At 50.5% G+C, this 23898-nt stretch overlaps 1 protein-coding gene across 1 annotated transcript; it reads left to right on the top strand.

Annotated features, from left to right (window-relative positions):
* The first annotated feature begins 1898 nt into the window (after window positions 1-1898).
* Window positions 1899-23883, top strand: PITX3 (paired like homeodomain 3). Its single transcript, XM_063163663.1, has 4 exons — window positions 1899-2066; window positions 16385-16526; window positions 21098-21303; window positions 22323-23883. Exons 2-4 carry the CDS (start codon window positions 16418-16420, stop codon window positions 22884-22886), a joined length of 879 nt encoding a protein of 292 aa, XP_063019733.1. The 5' UTR covers window positions 1899-2066; window positions 16385-16417; the 3' UTR covers window positions 22887-23883.
* Window positions 23884-23898: the final 15 nt, after the last annotated feature.

Raw genomic sequence — 23898 nt, forward strand, 5'->3', positions numbered from 1 at the left:
CCACTTCTCTGTGATGTGGTGATGGAGACAGAGTGCCCTGTGGAAAGTGCTAGTGCTGTTACACTAGCTTCTCTCCTTCTACACGTGCTTCTCCTAATGGAGACAAACCTATGCCGGGGTGGATTAAAATCTGAGCTAGAAACAGATGTGGTCCAGCTTTCTGTCATTTTTTGGCAGGCAAAAGAGTAGTGAGGCAAACACACGCCCCAGATTACTACCATTAAAAAACCACAGTAATTTCTCACAAGTATGTCAACATTGTGATTCCTTTTAAACTCTCTGTATTTCTACTGAATCAACGTGTCAGTGAATGTTTTTGAGCAATAATCCATAATGCTTGGATCTGCTTAACCTCTTTTTACATCATGTGTTGCTCCATGTGCATTTGTCTTTCCATGCGTATCTTTATGTCTTGTTATGCATTTATTAGACTCCTTAAATTTGGCTGGTAAATCATTCAGGGTTAAAATTCCCTACTATTCTCACAACATTATTTCCTAATCTTTAAAATATGTCAGTGGAAGAGCTTGAAGGTGACCTTTGACATAAATTGGAGAGCAGGTTGACATGAGACTGACCTCAAGAAAATCAGACCGTGGAATCTCACATCGCACTCCAGAAGAGCCTGACAGGGACAAACTTCTTCCCTGGGCTCCCGGAGCAGGACAGAGAGGCTAAGCCCGGCTTCTACAAACTTCTCCCTGTAAGCATTGGGAGAAAAGGGACCTGTTTAGTTGGAGTAAAATGTGTGCGCCAACATGTTCAAGGCTTGCTGTAGCAGATACAAGGATTTGGGGACGTTTCAGGGGGTGATCGCACCCTACACTCCTGCACTGGGATTTTGCCGTGAACTTCAGTGGAAGCCAGGCTGGAATCTAAACTACGAGCAGCATTTAGGCTCCAAAAGACCCATCAGTGGCTGGAGCGCGGTGTTTGTCACACAGCCGGTAGCCTCCGTGTCCCGGTAGGAGCGGCACAGTATTGACAGAGAAGCGCTTCCCGGTACCGCCTAGAGCCGCAACAGTGCGTGCGGTAACTAGCCTGGGATTAGGCATGCCCTGCAACTGCTGCTCCATCGCGCAGCGCAACGCTTCCGACTGCTTCCAGCTGACTACGGACTTGGTTCCCCCGAAAAACCTCTGTCTGGCTGACAGCTCGAACTGCAAAACCCCAGTTGGCTCGCCGTGGCAGTACTGAGAGGAGCGGATGCTCAGCACGGGCTCCAGGGTGCGGGATGGCCAAGCACTGAACAAGGCAGGCAGTTTGCGCGGTGACAAGGGCAGTGTATCGGTGTGCACGCACCGGGGCTGGCTTTGCGCGGTGACAAGGGCAGTGTATCGGTGTCCATGCACCGGGGCTGGCTTTGCGCCGTGACAAGGGCAGTGTATCGGTCTGCACGCCCAGGAGCACGGTGTCCCCACGCACCGGGGCTGGCTTTGCGCCGTGACAAGGGCAGTGTATCGGTGTCCATGCACCGGGGCTGGCTTTGCGGGATGACAAGAGCAGTGTATCGGTGTGCACGCTCAGGAGCACGGTGTCCCCACGCACCGGGGCTGCCGGAGCGCGGAGCTCCGCTCCCGGGACGTGGCTCCGCACCCTGCGCGGCGCGCGGGACGGGGCGGGGCCAGCGGGGGACGGCGCGGCCTGCCGCCCTCCTCATCCAATCGAGGAGCAGGACTGCCGCCGTATGTAAATGAGCCGCGATACGATTGGGCGGTGCGGGCGGGGGGCGGTGCTGGGGCGGACGGCGCTGGACGGGGCGGGCGGCGGCGGGCGCGCAGCTGGAATGGGGCGGGCGGGAGCGGGGCGCCCGGTGCAGCTGGCGGGGGGCGCCGGCCGCCCGCCATAAAGTGAATGGCCAGGGTGAATGGGAGGCAGTCGGCCGGCGCCCTCCGCCTCCGCCCTCCCCGTGAGCCGCGGGCCGGCAGCGACGCGCAGAGTGGCTGGGGAGCCGGGGGGATTTACTTTCTGACAGCGGCAGAGCAGCCCGGGGCGCGGGGCGGCGGTCAGCTTCGCTCCTCTCGCAGGATTAAGTCCGCTCAGCCGAACCCGCATCTGGAGCCACTGTAAGTGCCTTTCCGTCCCCGGCCTTCCGGGCGACCTTCTCCACTTCTTTCACTCTGAGCCCCTTCCTCCTAGCCCGGCCGGCCGTAGCCTTTCCGATGCTGGCACAGGGTAAGAGCATCCCCGGCGGGGTGTCTAGGTGTGCTGTGCTCGGCAGCGTGGGGTCAGCGCCAGTTCAGCGCGAGATCGGCTTCCCGTCGCCTCCAATGGGTCAAGGGACGGCAACCAGGTGAGAGCGGGCTGGTAGAGCCCTGCCCTGCCGTCCAGAAGAGGTCCCGGGGCTGTGCGCGGCCGAATTGTCCCCTATCGCTGCCGGGAGCGCTGCCCGCCTGGCAGCGGGGCGCGGTGCTTCCCCTGCTCTGCCCTTGTAGGGCCCGGCGACCCCCTACTCGGGGGTGCCGCAGCCCCGACCGTCCCCTCGGGGCCGACGCGGGCCCCTCTCCGACAAGCGCTGCTGTAGTCTCTCGCCGTTGCTAAACTTAGTCATTTTCCACTGGGACGAGCGGGGCAGGGGGCTGTTTAAATTAGCCGGGATTCGCTGTAAATAACGGCGTTGCGGGCTGCGACTCAGCTGTCTGCAGGGTCCGGGGCAGAAAGGCGCAGGGAGCAGAGGCGGGGAGATGTCGCCGGGGAAAAGGAAGGCAGCCCGACGGCTTTTGGACAGCTGGATAAATGATATTTATGTAAGGGCTGGCTCCTGTTTACAGCAGAGCCGACCTCCCTGCAGCGCCGGGGAGAAGCGAGCCGGCCCCGGCGGACGGAGCGAATCCGCCCCGGGACGCCGCTGGCTGCGGCGCGCCGGCGGAGGGGATTCCAGGGACCCGACCGGGAATAATAGACCTGGTCGGGTTGCGGGGAGGGAGAGCCGACCCCGCGGCGACTCTGCCGGGAGCATCGAGCCTCCCTGCCGGAGCGCGGCTGGCCGGCGCTGGGGCGCTGCGGGCAGAAGCGGCTGTCGGGCCTCCGGGCGCTTGCACGGGCTTTCCCGCTTCCCCGGCGCCGGGGGCACGGTGCAGAGCGGCGTCCCTCCGTCCCGTTGAGCGCCCGGGAAGGCCGGCCAATTGCAGCGGGCTCCCGGCGGAGCCCGGTACTGCCCGCTGCCCCGTCTATTCCGCGCTCAACGAGTGCGGCTCCGGGGGAAGAGCCAGCCCGCCAGTGCGGCACCCCCTTGTCCTTTCCCCCGACCTCCTCCTCGGAGCGGGAGTAAAGAACGGCTGCGTCCCGGCTGGCTGCGGCTCCGGCGGGGGAGGGCGACCGAGGCGGGGGCCGATGCCGGCGCTTCGCCGCAGCTGCTGGAGCGGGCTCAGGGAGGGGGGCGGCGGGCCCGGTGCCGCCGAGCAGGGCACACCTGTCGGCCGTTCACCCGGCGCCCCCGCGGCTGGACAGCTGAGGGGACGGGCGGGGAGGGGACTGGATTCCACCCCCGGCAGAGCCAGGGCCCTGCAGAGGCGCTGGCGGGGGTTGCCGCAGCCCCCACCCCTCCCCTCCCCGCTGGGGTTAGGCAGCTCGGGGCAGCAGTCCCATGGCCGGAGCTGCCGGGCTCCGCACCCCTTCCCCGCCCGGCCCGCCGGGTTACCGGGTGCAGAGCTCGGCTCCGCACGGAGCCGCAGAGGAACGCTGCCTCAGGACGCCGGTGCCCCGCAGAGCCCGGAGGTGAGCCCCCGGCCGCCGCACCCCTCTGATGCTTCGAGCTGGCAGTGCAGAAATCAAAACTTATCCCTCGTGTCCTTCTCGTTCTTTCACCTGGGAGGGAAGCAGACTTCCAACTCATGGGAGCACGACCCGTCCACTCTCTGAGTGGAGCCCCGTGCTGAAAGCAAAGAGAGAAATTTGGCGTCCCCCAGACAAACTTGTGGGTCTTCCACACATGGCCCGTGGCCTGGAAGACAGGATGCTAGGGATGAAATGGCTCTCTCCCATCTGCAATTTCGGGAGATGCTAGAAGCAACTGCTCAGGAAGGTGTCTTTCAGAGTCTCACCTCTGTTCCTGTCCCATCTTCCAAAGACATGGACAGGAGCACCTTTTCAGTGAGGGGATCAGTGTCTCCCTGGCTCCCTACACCACGTCCAAGCCCCTCAGCCTGCCGATGAGCTGAAGTGGATAGGTGTTTGTGCAGGCTTTGATGGTGCCTCGCTGTGAGGGACAAAAGGCTGCCTTCTGGCTCTGGAGGGAATGTCCAGTCATGGTAGCTGCTTTCAGTTTTCACAAATGTCTGCTGAAGAAGAGCAGAGTTTTATTTTAATTTCTTAAAATTATTATTTTTCATTAGCAAATTGTCACACCATGCCCAGTACTCCTCATAAGGAACCTCACAGAGAGATGTCTTTCCATACCAGCCTGGAGAGGGGTCTGGGCAAGGGCGGTGGTTTTCCTGCTGTTATTGTAGTTCCTGGATTTGCCTGACCTGCAGCCCAGATTCTGCCCATGTAAGCCAACCTATATTCCTGTCCAAGGCACTGGTTTAAAAACCAATATTAATCTTTGTCAGAGAAACTGTTGCAAGCCTCAATTAATATCTATTATGTTTCTATAAGGGCTTAATTCAGACAATTATTAGATAGGCAAATTGTGACTGGATTGCAAAAGTATTGGTTAATGTTCCCTATGGAGAGCTGGCAAAGAAACTCCTTGTATCTTCTCTCTGTCAGATGCTACCCAAAACCTTGAGATTGAGAGGTGAGGCTGACTTTGGAGACTGCCAAAAAGAAAAAGCCAGAAACATGATCTAGGAGACCGCTCCAAAAGGAAGATGAGATGAGCAGGGGACATGAGGTCTGTCTCGTGACCTGGCACATGTGCCCTGGCCTTGGGGACAGGGGAGGTACCTGGATCTGGGAACAAAGTCCCAGATGGAGAGAACTGCTGGTTTCAAGCTGTGTGCTTTGCATCAGGAAGGCAATGGGATGAGACTGTGGTGCCATGGAGGGAGGAGGGTCAGAAGCAGGAGGCTGTGGTGTCTCTGAGCAGGCTCAGCTATTTATCTGGCTGTTTAAAAATGGGAGATTGCTATTTACTTAGGGCCTGATGGCAGAGGGGGCAAAGCTCCCCCTCTTGCTGTGGGGCCACTGGGGCTGGTGGGTGTTAGGCTGTGCCAAGGCTGGGCATTTGCTGTTGGCTGGGGAACAGTCTCTACCAGCTGGTATTAAAGTTCGTGCTGAGGCTGTTGGAAAAGCCCTCTATTGTCAACTCCCGGCTGAAATAGGCTGGGCTTTCGGACCCCTGGAGAAGGAATATTTCTGAGGCCAGTCCGCCACACTTCCCTTCCTCTTCTTTGTGTGCTGCTCCCCCTCACCAGCACCCCTGCCCTCCTCCCGCCTCACCTCTGAATATTAATGCCTCTGGCAGATTGGATAATAATGTGACTGGGAATTGAATGAAGCTGGTTATTAGCTCTGGGCTTCCTTGGGGCATTTAAGGGAGTCCACAGGCTGATTCTGGAAGCTTGGCAGCACAAGGGACCGGGCCAGACTCAGTAAAGAGGGGGGGTCACTTCTATGGGAAAGGATGTGCTTGAATCCTCATTTCCCTCTGACCCCAGAAGAGGACAGGCATGACAGCCTAGCCAGAGCAATTCCTGTGGGATGGTTAGCAATAGATCTGTTGAGTTTCAGCAAAAATATTTAAATATTAGAAATTTTTTTTCAGGAAAGACCTAGGAGATCTAGCTGGGCAGAAGCTAAGAAACGTTTCTGTTACTAGGCTTTAAAAAGAGGTGGGGAGTGAGCAAGGGAAGTCCCTCTCTGTTCTTTCCTTCAGTGTCAGAGTATTACCAAGCAGATTCAGGAAGAGAGACAATCCTCTACCCCTAAACAGGAAATTTTCCACTGATTTGCAGGGTGTAGGTTCATCTTTGGAACACTCATTTCTGAAGGGCTGAACCTTATGATCTCTCTCCTCAGGAGACTCCTAGCTTTTCTATATGTAGGTCTCTGGATGCTTTAGCATGAAGGGAAATATCCCTGTTGAGCAGAGGAGAGCTCTGGCAGAATTTCCTGATCTGAGTCAGAAATACAGCCTCTGTCCCTTGACCCTCAATCTGATGCTCTTTGCTATCTCCTAAACCACAGCTCCACCAGAAAATAAACATTTACAGCCTTTTGAATAGTGCAAAAGAGAAGGGAAACCTGAGCTGGATTTGCAGAAACTGATATTAATTTTGTCCCTCTGATTTTTCAACTATTCAAAATCTTCTGAGATGCATTAATGGGGCTGCAGTTACCAGGCATCTTAGCAGATCCCCACCTTGGAGGAGCTGGGTCCTGCATGCACTAAATTAACCCCTAAAAATCACCATCAGAGATCACAGATCACTGTGATCAAGACACCTGTTTATAAACCCCTATCAAACAAGTTCACAATCCCAAATCTGAGAGCCTAAGAAATACTTCTGTTGGGAGGATATAGCACATATGCCACTCTGAATCACACAGCACTGATCCTATAGGCTATTCTTTTCAAATACCTACATTAAATTGCTACTTGGGGAGCTTCAGTGGTGTGGTACAGGCTGGAATGCTCAGCACCTGCCGAGCTCTCTGCAAAAACTGAAAAAGGACAAAGATGGAATGAAACAAATGACTAGAAGTTTGCAGTTACTTCCACCTCTCTCTTTCCATTCTGTCTTCCCCTATTTAAAACAGAAACAGCCTTCCCACCCCCCCCCATTGCCTTTTCTCTCCTTTGCAATGCTGCCATTTATATGACTCTAATTTTCTTTTTAAAAAGCTGATTATAAATGACCATTGTGAAACATGAGGATTTAACGGTAAATCAAGTTGACCTGTCTGTGTGTGGACGTTTTTATTTACTCCTTTTTTTGAAAAGCAAATAAACATAGAATCGCTCCCACATAAAGCAGCTCCCCACTTAGATTTGAACCCAGTTTAAAAGAAATCTCTTTTGTTTTAGCCATTTTTATTTCCTGTTTGTTTCTGAGCTTAGACTTGACAATGAAAACCACATGAAATTCCCTATTTGTTCCATCAGTTGTATTTTTGGTGCCACAATATCCCAACTTCCAGTTCTGTGAGTTGGGTTTGGGGTTTTTTTTTTGTTTGCATTTATTTCAAGGCTGTTGTTTTAAAAAATAAATGCATGGAGGTTTTCTTCCAAAATAAAATAAATAGGGCTTTTTAGAGGACTGGATGTACTAGGATAATTTAAAAAAAATAAATCGTTAAGGTAAATTAATTGAGCCATAAAGCTCAGCCTCTGTATGAATCCATACCCAAGCAGAAAAAAATACCCAAGCGATGAAAAATATGGACTTTCTTATCCCATTTAAAAGGGTTTCACAACTTACTTTGCGTTGGGTGGGTTTTAACAGCCTGAACTCAGATATGCCCGAGTCGCAGGCCAGGGTGGGAAAAAAGCTGGAAAGCTGTTCCCTGGCCCTGGAGCTACAGCAGAGGTTGCCCTCAGGGTGACAGGGTCTGGGCAGGCATGGGCATTTTTGGCTGTACAGCCCCGTTCCCGGAGCAGGCTCGTCCGTGGACGGGACGTGGTGTGACCGGCAGCAGCGTTGTGAGATGGCTCACATCCTTCTGCCCCATCCCTTTCTCTCCGAGCCGCTTTGATGGGATCGCCCGAGGGCCAGACTGGCTGAGTAATTCGGGCTCTGCAGCTTCCTCTCCTACCCACCCAAACTGCCTACCTCCCAGGGCTCCGCATGGGATGCGGCCTCGAGCAGATGGAAAAACTGAGGATTTGGCGGGGGAAAGGGGGGGGGGGTGTGGAAGGAGGAGTAGGGGTGGAGGGAAAAAAAAAAAAAAAAGAAGCAGACTTCGTATACAGTCCTTAGGCAGCGCACTCCCACATTTCAGGATTCCCAAAGTGAAACCTCTTGGTTTTGCTTTAGCAGCGACTATTGTGCCCTGGATTTAGGGACGTGAGACATTTTGCCACGGCCTCGAGTGGGGTCTCTGGGCGAGAGGCTCCGGGAGAAGGGCTGCTAGCCCTCCCTGTTCACGCGCCCGCCCTTCCTTCTCCTCGGCCCCGAGCCGCGTTCGCGGCCGGCGCACGCAGGGAAGCCGGGCGGACCGCGGGCCCGATCCCGCCGGCACGGTGCGAGGCACTGCGGGATCGGCCCCGGCAGTGTTTGCTAACTGCCTCCCTCGGCCCCTTCAAACAGTGTCTGGGTAAACAGGCTGACCTTCAGCGCATGTTGCAAGGTCCATAAAGATGGAGTGTGGAGAGGGAGCAAGCTCCAGCATCCCTCCCGGAGCACCCTTCTCCTGCCCCAGCCCTACCAGCTGCAGTATCGCAAGGAAGAGGGGAGGGGTACTGTGAGCTGAGATCATCCACTTGTTTTATTCACGGCATTCTTCATTCTACAGGGCTCTTCTTGCCAGAGAGCTTTAAACAAAATTTAAATACAAATTACTTGGGGGTAAAAAAAAGAAAAATCATCAGGAAACTTTACAGCCAAGCGCAGCAGACATTGACTCCCTCCAGCACTGCCGGTTTGCACCAAGACAACACATCCCTTGGAGCAAGCCAGCAATTTCTGGCCTCTTGTTTCCTTAACCAACAGAGCTGCTCATTGGCCATGGTGGTTGGTGGGGCCATCACAGAATTTCTGGCAGTTACCCCTTTTCCCTTTGCAGCTCTGCAACCTGCTGAGCTCTGACAGGTCATTTTAAAACAACGATCTAGTACCACCCCTCCTCCCAAAAAAGCTTCTTTCTAGCTGCTGGTTTTGCTGAGTTCTGTCATAGAACAAATGTTTATGATCAAGTTGAAGTTCTCCAGAAAGGACTTCCAGAAGTGGTGATGGATGGCAGACACTGGCAGCCCTACAGTGCATGGAGGTCAGACAGCCATAGTGGTGTGACACGCTGGTGGCAGGGCATCCATCCCAACCTTCAACCCCCTCATTACCCACTTGATGATGAACTTTCTTGAGCGTGTTTACTAATTGTGAGAATCATTTACATCTTCGATAACATCAGATTTAGCCTTTCATCTGCATACAAATCTCCTAACAGCAGCTGGAGCCACAGAGCTATCTGGGCCTCTCTAAAATGAGCCAGCTTTACAGCCACAGAGATACAGAAATGACCCAGCCCCGCTTCTGCAAGCACAGCCCCCGTAGGAATCAGGCCAGTTTCCTTTGACTGCCAGAATAATTAGTCAAATTTATACAATTGCCCAACTAAATACAGCAACACATACCAATCTGCTGATGCCAGGCCCTGGTGGCCTTTGCTGCTGCATGAGCAGCGTGTGTTCGGCTGAGCTGCAGACAGGCTGCCTGCACCTCTCGTTCCTGCCCGGGATCCTGGCTTGCAACTGTCTCCTCTTGCTCCTGGCTCCACAAGAGCAGATCCCAATCCCTTGTACACTGTGCCTGTGCAGCTGTTTCTCTCATGCAGATGCAGGCAGATCCCTCAGTAGTGGCACGAGTTGCTTTGCAGCCAGCTTGACAGGGCTGCAGGAATGGGCAAGGGCAGGTGGAGATGAACAGAGTCAGTATGTTCCAGCCAGGCCAGTGCCGGCACTCCACTTTAGCAGATCCTTTATTTCAGTTGCAAGATTTTCCCAGGCAGAATTTCCTACTGAAATCAGCCTTTTTTCTCTCTTCCCCAAAACAAAGAGATTAACTTCCCTAAAGGACTTTTCTCCTCCTATAACTGCATACCATGCTCTCAGTCCTAGCACTCCTGCATGATGGATCCACACCATGCCAGCAACTTTTTGCCATTGAAAGTTGTTTGGGCAAAACTGAGTTTTTGCTGATTTATTTTGTTCCAGATGCCTAACAAACAAAGTAAGCCATAACAAAGCGTAGCCTTATTAATATAACTGCACAGTCTGTCAGAATGAAAATCCCAGTCCTGGTTGATAGATCCAAGGTGCCAAACACCCCACTGAGGCATAGTGTCCAAGGGACACTGGAAACTGGGCTGGACACAGTGAGACCTGAAGCACAATGCTCACAAGAATGCAAGAACTATGAATGTTTAGTTTAGAGGGAAAAAACCCCCAACTTTGCAGAAAGTCTGGCAGAGCTTTTCTTTTGTGCTAAGATTAGCAATTTGTTTCCAAATTTTGTGTGCCATTTCAGAAACCATCCAGGTATGCTAAGGGTAGCACTGAGGTCTAAAGATTTTAGATCTTTACTTTACCTTTCTTTACTATTGTAAAGAACTTGCTTTGAGCCAAGCCCAAGCACATTACCCTGCCTGTGCAGAAGCCAATGCTTCAGCTTGGCAGGGCCTGCAGCAGTCTGGGGGATTGCAGACACACCTGTTGTGGGGAACGATGCACTGTGTGTGGGGCATGGTGACATCAGGGCGCTTCCACAGCACAGGGGCACAGTGCAGCCCATCAAATAAGCGAACAGGACACATTCCATTGTGGGCTTTTTTTGCTGTGGACATGGGTATGGAGCTGTCAATCCTTGGGACATTTCCATTGTGATAATCCTCTGGAATACAGGCAGTTTATTAACCCTCTGCCACCCAGAGCAGAGGTTTTCAGCCATCATCCTCCGCTGCAGCTGGAGGTTCATGTCAATGTGAGGGAAGCAAGTTGTCTGATCCCATCTTGCAGGCTGCCTCCAGCCCCCAGGAAATGCATTAGGCAGGGTCCAGCATGGTTGGGCATTTTCCTAGCACCTCTTATCTGAGGAACTGAAAGCATTTAAAAGAATTTTGCTTCATTACCTCCACCAGCTCAGATATGCTCATTTTTGTGATTTCTGAGTTGAAGGATACAACCCCAGAACAGTCAAATAGTTTTACCTACATCATAAGACAAGTCAGTGGCAGCACCTTACCTCCTCACTCTCTCCCCACATCACATTATTGGGAACTTCTCCTTAGAGCCCCGCACAAAAAGAGAAATAACCTGGACCCCCTCATCAGAGGGCTGCCAGCTCTCAGGTCCTTGCTGCCAGTTGTGGCCAGGAAGCCTGGCAGCAAGAGCCTGGGCTACTGCAGTTCCATGGCACCATGCACACCTCTCAGTGCTCTGTGGCCCAATCCGTGTGTGGGGCAGTGCCAGACAACTTGCTCTGACAACAAAGCCACTAAGTGTCTCAGGGAGCTTTGGCAATTCCTACTGATGAGAGGAATAAAACCCCTACACCGTGTTCTTCAAAGCAGCACACACCACTGCCAAGCCACCCCTCAGGAGCTCAGGGGTTAGTGCCCAGCTGTAGGGACTAAAACGAGAAATAAAGTTTATTATAACCTGTGACTCAGCCCTTGCTGGAGGTCAATGATCCACTTGTGAGTGTGCACCCGAAACCCCTGCTCAGGCAGCCTGAGGCTGTGCACAGCCTGATGTTTTTGGAGGCAGGCAGCTTGCTCTCCTGTCCCATAATGGCCCTGCGCTCCGGGTCACCAGTTGGCTGCTGCTGTTTATCTTCCAGTGATTAATGGTTGCTCTTGGTTCCTGCTGCAATTCCATTAAGATTAGAGATTTAAAGCTACACTGAGGTGTTTAGCAGTGGGTGACCTTGGTCTCCCCATAGTTATATTTCTATAGTCTCAAGGAAACAAATATTAACTCATTTTGCACCCCATCCTTCTTGCTTTCTAGCAGTGGGGAAAGCCCCTCACAGGCAGCGCTTGTGTTGGTCAGCAAAGAGAATCTGACTCTTGGTTGCTGCACGATTCATGTGCTGTGCTCATGTGGTACTTCTAATTGCAGCCCACAGGCACTCTGATAGCACCATTGCCTGAACAAACACATGTATGCAGAGAACAAAATGCTCTTCCTCGAGAGAACAGGCACGCTCTCAATCACTTCCTCTTTGACAATGAGTAGAGGGAGAGGCAGGGCATGTTCCACCTTGTCTCAGCCCCTCACAGGGACCAAAGTACAGAGGCAGATCATCTTTCTGAAAATGTACATTTAAATAGAAGCCCAAATGTTTATCTCTCGTAAAAGTAAGCCAGCACAGAGGGAACATGAGCATGGGAGGAGTGAAGCAATCAGCAGTAGTTTGACTTCTGCGATTGATGGAGCAGGAAGAGACAGCTCTGACCCTAAGAATCTAGTATAACATCCTATCTTCACCTCAGGGGATGCAAGAATGAAAGGACACTTCCCCCCAAATGATTGCAGAGCACCTTTCAGCCTGAGGGGCAACCCTGAACTCTTTGTGGACATCAGCAATTCCAAGCAGAAGATTCAGCTACTCTGGCCCTGGCTGGAGGCAGGAAACTCACAGATCCACAGGGCTGTGCGGATCTGCTTGAGAGGGGCCAGATTAGGGCTTCCCTCCTATCCTTGGGTCATCAGTGGTCATTGTGCTGCTATCTTGCAACCTGAAGCATCAGCCCTTGCTGAAGCATCCCTGCATGCCCATGGGATGTCAAATAACATCAAAACAATGCCAGAGACAGCTTTTCACCTCCAGATCAACTTGCCAAAAGCAGGTCCAGCAGGAAGCCTGCAGGCAGTGCAGAGAGTTGAGTAGCACACTCTAGTCAGTCTCTGGCAGCTCTCAATGGGCAAGACCCACATCACAAAAGCCACTCCTATAATTAGCCTTACTTTGCTTGAAGTCAGCCTCTATGTTTCCTTCCCAGCCCTTCAAAGAAAAAGACCCCCAAGCAAAATCCTCTTTGCTCCCAGGTGATGGAGCAGTGTGTTACAGAGAACCAGGAGATGGCTCACAGGAACAATCCTTGTTCCTGTTTTCAGGTAAACAAGGTTGCCCTCCTCATGAAGGAGTGTCCTCCTTCTACTGCCTAAATGTCCCTGGCTTGAGTAGTTGGGAGCTGACACAGAAATAGAAAGGGGGTACATTTGAAAAGAGAAAAGGCCCAGAGCCAGGATTGCTCTTCCCCTGCCCTCCACCACACCCATGGAGAAGGGATGGCAATTCCCTGTCTGGCTGGAGGGTCTTGTACAGGTGGCCACAGCATGTTCACATGGGCAGTGACTGGAAGAAGAGATGTGTTTGTTACAGGTTGGGGAACCTTTATCTCAGGGGCAATAACACATCAATGGAAGGAGTTACAGGTGCTGGAGCAGACTGGGAGTCATGACTAGTTTCACAAAACTGAAGCCTCTGAGAAGCCTGGCTGCATATTGCTAGTACAGAGCTGTCCCTAAAGAAACTGTTCTTTTATGTTAAAAGAAAGTGAGATGAAGAGTCAGATGAAGATGGTAAATTTGATTTTATTTAAAAATACTTTTGAGTTGCCAATTTCATTGGTTCCTTGAGACTGGGCAAACAACTTAGTAGAAATGCCATGAAGGTTTATCGTTGACTTTTTTAATATCTCTGCCTACAGCAAGATCTACCCAATGTGGATGAAAGCATCTTTTTTTAAATCCAAAAGGTCTGTATAATCTAGAAGAATACCTTACAGCCTTTTGTGTCAGTAGCATGGGGTTGCTTTTGGGTAAATACATTGGTACAGAGCTCACGTGCTGTCACCATTGCAGACTTTTCCTGCCTTTATAATCATGCTGAGTAGATCCCTCTCCCCTCTTGCTTTTGCTTCTCCATGACCTGCTCAGAGCAAATTGAGAAGGCATTCCTTGATGTTACCACATATGGCACATGCAGTAGTTTGTGCAATTACATATATACATACATCATCTTCTCTCTGAAATCCTCCTGCTTTTAAATTCAGTTCACAAAGCAAACTTGTGCTCAGCCACAAGTCCCAGTACTGGCCACCCTTCATAACCAGTTTCAATCTAAGTGCCCACTGTATCTCAGAGGCAGGCTAAGCATGCTATGTTTTGTCCAGCATCTTGGATGAACTTTGCAACCACTGCATTGGCGCAGCCCAGGATGGGGCATAAATTTTCAATACCAGGACTAGGTTCTCCTGAGCCTTGTGCCTTGTGCTGTCACTTAAACCTGTGGAACCTTGTCTCTGTAAGATACTCCTCCCTGGTTTTCCTGTCTTCATTCTAGTTTGTACAGATGAAAGCAATGCAAGATGTGGAAAAAAGAGCAAACAGGACCCTGCACAGGAGGACACTGTCCTTGAGTTACAGCAAGGCAAGGATCTGAATTCCTCCTTAAATCGTCCAGTACAGTGTCAAGCTCTAGAAGAGAGGAAATTGTGCTTGACAGATGCAATCATATGCAAATGGCTGTAGAAGAGGGGAAATTATCATCTACAAACATTGGGCAGAAATTCCATCTGCTGCAGACTCAAGAAGGGCTCTTAATAAATTCTGAGACAGCAAAGTGACACACATCTTAATCAAGACTTAATCCGTGGAATTAATTCACTGCGCGTTTCTGCATAATTCTGAGAGTAATGCTAAAAGCCATGGCAATATCAGCAGCAGATGGACTGCCTTACTCCATGCAAAGGTATTAAAGAAAACACAGCCCCTGTCACATCACTTCATGTATGTACACACTGCAGAATGCAACAGGGCTGTGCCTTGCTGCTGGCAGGAGCTTAACACAGCCAGCAGACATCAAAGGTCAGGCTTGCCACGAAGTGGAAATGGAAACCAGCCTCATGGCAAAGGCAGAGTCCTGCCACTTCTCTCCCACAGGAGACGAGAAGCCCAGAGCAAGCCAAAGGCCTGGGAAAGCAGAACCAGGTCCTGGTTTGTTATGTGCTGCTTCCAGAGAGCACTGACTGAGGTTGGTGTTGAGACTGTCCCAGCAGTACCTGGGAGAGGCGGCGGACCTCTCAGGCAGTGAACGGAGGTCAAGCCAAGTGAAGAGCAAGGAAAACTGCAGGGGTTTTGTGAACGAGATCTACTGCAGAAGCCAGCCAGATAACCATTAGAAATGGCTCCTTTCTCTCTCACTGCAGCCTGGAAAGCACACTGTAGATATGGGGATCAGCCCTGGGCCCTGGCAGCAGCCTTGTGCAAATTGACTAAAGGAGGCTTTAGACAGCTCTGAAAATACATTCTTAGTCACTGTCATCCACGTCCAAATGAGGTGCAACAGCTATGTGATTAATCTCTTGTTTACATGTCTAAAAACTAACACAGTCCAGACTGTCTTCAGCACGTTCCCTCCCTGACACACATGGATTTGAGGGGCTGGGCAATCCTTCACCACCCAGGAACCCTTTATAACTGATCTCCACCTAAAGTTTGAAAGTTCCAAACCCCTGGTCCAAACTTCCCTAAACCCAGCGGTCCCAGATCCTGGAACAATGTATCAGTTGATGTGTCCTAGAGAAAAAGGATCCCTAGCTGAGAAGGTGAGGTATCAGCTGGGAGTGGCTAAAGTTTCAGAAACTGCTGTGGTCCCCTCAAATCGATCCAACCTTCATAAACTGTGCACTGGTGGCAGTGAAACATGCTGTTTCAGTTAGGGGCTAACAGAGGGCCAGCTCACCTTTCCAAGGAGAGGTAGCCAGACTTGGAACACTTACTGCCTCATGCCTGCCTCTTCATGAGCATCCAGTGTGGTCCAGAATAAGTGGTGCCCTCAGCTGAGCTCCTTTAGGAAATACAGGTGGAGGGTGCAGGGTCCATAAGGAAGTGAATGATGAAAAGGATTGATCTTGGGACAGAGAGGTGTGGAAAGAGGTGGAAGAAGAGTCACAGTGGTTCCTGCAGTTGTAGGGAGCAGCACTGACAGCTTCCCATTTGGGATGCTTTCAGCCAGGGAAGATGGCTCACCAGCACAGGCCAGTCTCTTGAGGGGACATGGGGAGCCTCCAGTCAGGATGATCTTGGGCTGGAAGCAAGCTCCTGCTATGGCCAGGACCACTCATTCCCAGGCACCTAAGCATGTGAAATGTGATTGCCATGTTAATTCAGGTTTCAGAATGTACCTCAAAGGAGTCCGCTTGCACTGTCTGGATCTCTGATTGTAGAAATGGCTCTGATGTGTAGAAATGGCAGGCTGATGTGCCTTCCTATCAGTGCCAGGCACAAGAATGCTTTTCATTTGGGCTGTGTGCATGTAGTGCTCTCTGAACAGCTTTACTTAGGCTTGGCCAGCTTGTGGAGAAACAAGGGAGAAAGAGGAGGGAAGCTGGGCAGGGAGGATGGGAGAGGTGGGATGACTGGGGAAGGTGCTAACAGCCCTTGGCTGGCCCAGAACCACTTCCTCAGATCTCCATTACACAGCATGCTCCCGGCGTTGCTATTTCAGTCTGAATGTCACCTATAAATTGGAGGCTCTTTCTCTGAAGGCTGCAAATAGAAGTGTCACTAGATGATCTTTGATTGATAGGGAGGCTCAGCTGAAAGCCCAGTATGTCCATTTTCCAGCCAAGAAACTCAAAGGTGTCCAAGGATCACACAGGGATCCTTTCCTTTTCCTAGACCTTTCCTCAAGGCAAGTCCCTGCTGGAGATAGTGAGGAGAGGTCACACACACATTGATCTCTCTGATCACCCTGTGACTACTGTTTTTCAGATTCCTCCTTCTCCACCCACCCATCCCTGCCCCATGGATTTCAACCTGCTGGCAGACGCGGAGGCTCGCAGCCCAGCCTTGTCTCTCTCGGACTCTGGAACTCCTCAACATGAGCACAGCTGCAAAGGGCAGGACCACAGCGGTGAGTGCAAGGCCCAAGATACAAGAAAAACCCTGTCCCAACCTTGCTCGTGGATCTGGGTGGCCAGTGGCTTGCAGAGGGACAGTTTCCCTTTGTACTGGGAGCCAGAAAAATGCCATAGCAGCATGGATGTGCCAACAAGCAGGGGAAAGGCATAAGGGTCCATATTGCAATGACAGCTGTTGGGAGGGTGAGAACATCATCCCATTGGTGGGGTCATGTGGCCCTGGCTGTAGGAGGCTGCTGCTCACAAGGGCACAGCCCATGGCAGACCAGAGCCAGGCAAGTCAGGTTACAGCCCAATCAAGATTTTATTGTATTTGCCTAAACAGGATCCAAGGTGCAGAAGTCTACACCTAATTTTAAACTGTTCTCTTTTTTTAACCTCTGTTTAAATTATTTGGGTTTAAACTTTCTATGGAAAAGGTAAGCCTTAGGCTGAACTTTCCAGGTTCATGCATTAAGATGAAAAGGAAGCACTGTCTTGCTCCTGCTTTAACTGAAAAAGTCTCCTCACCTATGCCTTGCTGCTCTCCTACAGAGGTGGCTCTGACCATTCCCAAAGGCTGAACCAACCCCAAGCCTGCTGAATTCTTTATCAGGCTCTGAATAAGGAACATCACCACACACACCTGTTCAGAAATCAGCTACCAAATGCTGTGGTTTCCTCTGGATTTTACATCTGTCCGATTACCACTCCATCCCTTGTTGTTCTGGATCTGTCAGGTTGCAAAGCTGTTTCTGCCAGTGCCAGCAGGAGGGAGTGAGGGCTGGGGACAGCCCGCTGCTCTCCGTGTAAAGCCTCCAGGCTCACCCGCATGCAAAAGCTAATAAGGATAATGATGCAGATTAAAATTCCCCAGAGAAAGTATCATGAAGGGAGTTACACTGGGATAACTAGAGTCAGAGAATCTGCCTGACAAATTCCCCACTGCACATGTACCTTAGTTGGGCACATCCCCAAGCTCAGTGGCTCCTCGTCAGCTGCTTTGGATGCATGGCAGTGTCTCCATTCAAGTGGCCTTCCCTATTGAGCCCACCCTGGCATGCTGTAGAAGTGCCAATTTAGGCACTGACTTTTCTTTCCATTAGGCATGAGCAGATAATTCCAGCTATGGCCACAGTCGTTTCACCGAGTGGGCGAACATGTACAGGATATATTCCATGACCTATTTTGGGGTGACAATAAGTGTTGGATGCCTGGCTACATCACTCCCCACTGTCTTAAGCAGTCTAGAAATAAAATGGTTCTGGGAGGTGACTTGCCAGCATTACCTGTGTGCAGCTTGTAACTTTGCAGTAGAGGCTTATGGCAGCCATGCATCAGCAGTGTCAGGCAGAATAGAGCTGCCTACCAAGGTCTGCCTGGAACAGGGGCAGAGCTACACTTCTGACACTTCTTGACTCCCCTCAAGAGAGCTGCCTCCCTACTTTTCCTGGGCCCTGCTTCATTCATCCACACAAATAAGAGATCTTGAAGAAGTGAACACAAACCTTGCTTGTCTAGGCTCAGCATTCAGGGATCTCAAGTGTCCTCCAGTTGTATGGCATGGTTAGTGACACCCCCTTCTGTTGGGTTTCATCAGGCAGCACTGGTCAGGGGAGAGCAAGGATGAAGAGTGAGGGAGGTAGAGAACTGCCCCACATCTCCCCATATTGTGCTTCTTGGCATGGATTCAAGGCACCCACATCCTTTCTCTGGGCTCATTTCTTTCCCTGCATTGCCATAGTTTGGGTCCCCACTGCAATCTGTCAAAACTCTGCACCTTTTACAGAGGACACTTATTCCCTGCTTATAGAAGAAGCAGAAAAGAGATGACAGACAGAAAAAAACACAGCTAGCAGGTATGGAAACAAAGAGAACACCAAGTTGAACTGCAGAGATTTTTAAGGCTCAGAGTTGGGATTCCTACTTCTCCTTAGACTTAAGATTTATGGAAAGTAGGTATACCAGAGGGTGTTGAGAAGACAAATACCAAACAAGATACACTGTGATCTCTTTCACCCAGATGTAGCCCATAAAGCAGTGGTACCTTCATTCCATTTTCTTTCCCTCTTGGTATAATTTCTTCCTGAGTGAAGAAGGGCAGTCCTGGGCAGGAGTTCCCAATAAGGACACAGCCTCCTACTTCACAGCAATCCCTTCAGAAATGAATATTTGTCAGGGACTTTGGTGAGAACACATCCCCTGTATGCATCAGGCTCCAATTAACCCAGGCTCAGCAGATGAACAAACAAACCAAATGTTGCCTGTTCATCTGTATTGAGCCATTCCTAATAACTAGCTCAGATGGGTGGCATCACTCCCTGTTCAATCTCCTTTGGAGATAAATAGTGCAGGAATCTCCTGCATCCAATACTGGTTTAGAGCACTGAGCTAGAGAAATCAGATTAATCTTCTTGGCAAGAACCACTATAAAAATCCACATTAAGAGCATGCTTCCAAGAGTTCTGCTGAATATGGGATCCACAAACAAAGATGCTCATGAAAATGAGAAGAGTGAGAAGAGTACCACAAGACCGCAACCAGGCTCTTTCATTCCACTTTTCAATTTTCAAGAGTGTGCTGGGAAAGTTCTTGTACAGGTACACCCTGGATGGAAACACAAACTGGTCCTGACGCCGAGAACCGGACATAGCACCTTCCTGCTCAGAAGAACCAACTTATAACCTGCTGCTGTGAGCAATGGCCATCTCACTGTCCTTGCATTCACATTCCTGCTGATGGATAGCATCAGATGTGCTACAGAAGCAGAGGTGGCTGGTGGGGAGCAAGCCACTGACCACACCCAGGGTTTCCTCCCTGGAGAGCAAGCACTTCTCCTGGAAATGTTCTCTGCAATTCCATCATTGCTCCCTTTGAAGAAAGGCAAGTACTAGGAGAGCTTTCCAGAAAATATTTCTGAATTAACAGACTGTCATAGGAAGAGGGTAGTGGCACTGGGTTCCTGAGACAGGAGCATCTTCCAGGTCTGGGGCCCGCTGAAGCACCTACTGTTGGCACAGCACTGCCCTGCAGCAGTCTCTGTGGGGGCTCAGATTCCTTTAGGCCTCTCACATGCCCTTTAAAAACTAAATGAAAAAGACAGAGCCTATTATTCCAGAGCACTTCCATTTGAAATGGATGGAATCCCTTTTTTCCCTGACTCAACTGTATTCCAGGCTGCTGTCTCCTTACCTCCCTACTCATTAAGGGGCTGTACCAGACATCTCCACACTGAGATTTTCCTGGACTTTGAAGCCTTTTGAACTAGCTTTTACTCAGAGAACTGGACCAAACAAAAATTTCATTTTTATCAGAGTGATGCCAGGATTTTTTTAAAGGTTCTTCTTCTAAGTGGAACGGTTTGGGAACTATTTGCAAAAATTTCTATTTAGTTTAGTGGACTATTTCCCATTGTAAAAGAACACTTCTCTCCTTGCTGAAGACCTGATTTTCATTTGGAAATGCTTCACCCAGATTCTAGATCAGAGGAAGGAGTTGAACATGAGAAATTATTTATTTTCATTTGAATAATTTTCCTCTACGGTGACTTGTCTTGATTCCCAGCAGAATTAAACACAAGCCAAAGCTTTCTTCCATAATAAAAGAAAGTCCCACATTTGAGCAGTTGGGCACTCTATGGAGGACAACTGAAGGGAAGATATTTGTATTTGCATTCTGCCCCTATTTGCATTTTGCCTGCTTGCATTTGCACAGCCCCCAAAAAGGGCTGTGGCACAAGGAAACAGCTGCCCACCTCTACTCACAGCAGCCAAAAGCTCAGCACACAGACATGGACTTGATGCCCAGAAGGAGGCTGAGCTGTACATTTCAGTGAGATATCAGTGTGAACACTGGAGAGTTTTGAGACTTTAATGGGCAGTGAAACAAAAGACACTGCCTCCAGAAGAGGGATCTGTGGATCAGAAGGAGGGCAGGGGCAGAAAGAGAGGGAGATGCTGGAATACTTCATGGTAAGGTCTAAGAGAAGTCTTTCCCTATTTTTAAAAATCAAAACAAATGCAGCTAAGTAAGAATGTAAAGGAGCAAGAAGGGGAATGAAAATTTGTGCTTCTCAGGTTTAATTAATTGAAGAGCCTCAGCTTGTTATCAATTTGCAATTTGTCTTTTCCCATCCCTTGTCCATGAGGGATACGACTGGATCTTTTGCTATGTCCTAAGTGTCAATTTTTGTTCAGTTTTTCTAAAGGACACCTTAGGCAGAGAGCTTTAAGCAGAGTAAGAACCTTCTGATCTGGATAAGTTCTGCCACTATCTCCCATGTGAACTGTAAATGAAACCCAAATATTGGAAGTTTGGAAAATCCAAATCCAGTCACTTGGAAGCTAACATCTGTTATGGCAGTTAAACAAAGGCAAGCTGTGCTACATGAGAGGGGCGTTGCTTTTGGTGCTGGCTGGATGCCTGCTTGCAAGGACAAGGGAGGGAGATGGGACCACTCCTGGTGGCTGCAGTGGAAGGGGACCTCACTGAGCATGCACTGGTTGCCCCAAGGATAGGCTCCCCAAGTGCATCCAAGCCCTCAAGTTAACTCAGGGATCTCCCCATCTTTCTGTTTCTCGCACAGACACTGAGAAGTCCCAGCAGAACCAGACGGACGACTCCAACCCTGAAGACGGCTCGCTCAAGAAGAAGCAGCGGAGGCAGAGGACGCACTTCACCAGCCAGCAGCTGCAGGAGCTGGAAGCCACTTTCCAGAGAAACCGTTATCCAGACATGAGCACCAGGGAGGAGATTGCAGTCTGGACCAACTTGACAGAGGCACGAGTCCGGGTAGGACTGCAGCCCTTCCACCTTCCTGGGCCTGAGCTTGTGGGGAAGAAGCCTGCTGTGATACATGACCAAGGTGTCCCCAAACCAAGCAAGGAAATAGGAGCACTGGAAAATTTCCCTGTCTTGGAAACACCTCACTAGGGTCTGCCCTTGAGATCTGACACATCCTGCCACACACAAACCCTATGCTGGTGGTGCCTTCCCCATCCAGGGCCACCTTGCAATTATACAGGTAGATTCAAAGCCCAGGCTCTGCCCCACAGAGCCCCACCAGCTGGCTACCTCGACCCAGCAGACCCTTTCCTTGCAGTACCATCACTCCCCAGCCTTACCCTTGCTGGAGGGCACTCTTTTGGGTTCCCAAATCAATGTGCAGTCACAGGCATGGTGTGACAGGGCTCCAGCTGAAGTGAGAGCTTCTCTCTGCTACTAGAAATATGAGTTAGCAGCATCATGAATAGCCTTCCAGCAGCTTCCATGCTCTAGGAAGTTATATTGTTTGAACCCCTCTAACACGAACAGATTTTCCTTTTAGAAGACAGACCTATAACATCCCACTCCAAGCCAGTCCTGAGGCAAAGTCAAAAGAAGATAAGTTATTTCCTTTGTTCAGCAGTTTTCAAGCCACATCCCTCAAATACTTTGCTCCCAAGTCACACAACCCCAATCCCTCCTTCTAGCTGTGGTCACTTGGAAATACAGCAAGTATTTTCCTCTCTTTTTTCTGTATAAAGGGCATCTGTTTGTGGATTGAAGTGGGTCATTCTGTGTGCTGTTAAATGGCAGTTGTTTGGGTTTCTGTTGGTTGACTGAGGACCACCTGGTGATTCCTGCTGGGAGATGACCCTGAAGCCCAGACATCTTGCTGCAGCTCTTTCCTGATGCTCAGCCTCCCATCTCCTTAAGAGCATCGCCAGCTCTTCAACAGCTCTTGTCTTGCTGGGCAAAGAAACCAGGGCAAGGCCCCTTTCAAGGCCAACCAGAGCAGTTCCCATGCCCTCCCTCTCTCTCTCTTGCAGGTCTGGTTCAAAAACCGCAGAGCTAAGTGGAGGAAACGAGAGAGGAACCAACAGGCCGAATTGTGCAAGAACAGCTTCGGAGCCCAGTTCAATGGACTGATGCAGCCTTACGATGACATGTATTCCAGCTATTCCTACAACAACTGGGCCACCAAGGGGCTTGCCAGCAGTCCGCTCTCAGCCAAGAGCTTTCCATTCTTCAACTCCATGAACGTCAGTCCCCTCTCCTCCCAGCCCATGTTCTCCCCACCCAGCTCCATCACCTCAATGACCATGCCTTCATCCATGGTCCCTACTGCTGTGACCGGGGTACCGGCCCCAAGCCTCAACAACCTGGGAAACATCAATAATCTGAACAGCCCGAGCCTCAACTCTGCTGTCTCCTCCAGTGCCTGTCCTTACGCCTCCACAGCCAGCCCCTACATGTACAGGGACACGTGCAACTCCAGCCTGGCCAGCCTGCGGCTGAAGGCCAAGCAGCACGCCAACTTCACCTACCCGGCGGTGCAGACGGCAGCCTCCAACCTGAGCCCTTGCCAGTACGCCGTGGACAGGCCCGTATGAAGGGCTGCCCGCTGCCAACCAGGGACTTGACCTTAGCCTGACAAAAGGAGACCTTTAGCCCTACAACAGCGTACGTCCTGCACAGAGTGAGAGTGAACATGACAGCATAAGAGGGAGACAGGAAGAGAGAGAGCAAAAAGAACGAGCAGGCAGACGAACCTTTATGAAGATTTGTCTATTGTATGGTGAATTTTGACTGTCTTTCCCCTTCAAAACCCCTTCCCTTCTTGCCCACCAAACCTTCTCCTCCATGGTAAAATAAACCAAAAGAGTCTACTGGAAGCCCCATGGAGAAATAGGAGCCCCAACATGCAGGGTGCCTGACTCATGGGAAGCACAACCAAGTACGTTTCAATCTGCCCCTCCAAGCCCCACAGGGGTGAGCCCCACAAATTCCTGGGACAGCATAGGCAGCCTCACAGCACCCCTGCAGGAAATAGCCAGAGACAGGACAGCTTGAGGGGGGTTGCCAGTTGGTGCTTGGCTAAACCATATTCTCTGCACACGTGCCAGATTTCAATGAAAGATATCTTGCCCATTTATTTATCATACAGCCAGTAAGAAAGCCTTGTCTCAGTCAATTATCATCTCTTTATAATGCATATATACACATGGCCCTTCAGACTTGAAACCTTCAGGAGCTGGGGGTTGTAAGAATATAAAATATGTGTATATATATATATATATCTATCTTATATATATATATATATATACACAAATACATATAGAGACATTAAAATATGCTTTCTTGTTTTGGATGTGAAATAATCTACCAAGTAGACCTTAAAACCAAAACCCTGTAAAGGAAGCACATCCACTGAGGCAGTGTCCTGGCTGTCATGCTTTACTGCTTCAGTCATTTTGGTCAGACACACTGCTGCCAGCATACATCCCAAACATTCCCATCTGCAACAATCAGCTCCTCCTTGCACATCTCCTTCCCTTCCCCAAATCCCATTTCCAAAAAAGATAATAAAAGTTGGCACAAACCCTTTAAGCTTCTGCTTGTGTG

The sequence above is a fragment of the Melospiza melodia genome, chromosome 9 (genome assembly GCF_035770615.1).
Source record: "Melospiza melodia melodia isolate bMelMel2 chromosome 9, bMelMel2.pri, whole genome shotgun sequence".
In the NCBI taxonomy this organism is placed as follows: Eukaryota; Metazoa; Chordata; class Aves; order Passeriformes; family Passerellidae; genus Melospiza; species Melospiza melodia.

Bases quoted from the DNA above. Each gene is read 5' to 3' on its own strand.
- PITX3 (XM_063163663.1), top strand. From the start codon at position 16,418: ATGGATTTCAACCTGCTGGCAGACGCGGAGGCTCGCAGCCCAGCCTTG. The intron at 16,527-21,097 runs GTGAGTGCAAGG...TTTCTCGCACAG, and splicing joins CAAAGGGCAGGACCACAGCG to ACACTGAGAAGTCCCAGCAG. The intron at 21,304-22,322 runs GTAGGACTGCAG...TCTCTCTTGCAG, and splicing joins TGACAGAGGCACGAGTCCGG to GTCTGGTTCAAAAACCGCAG.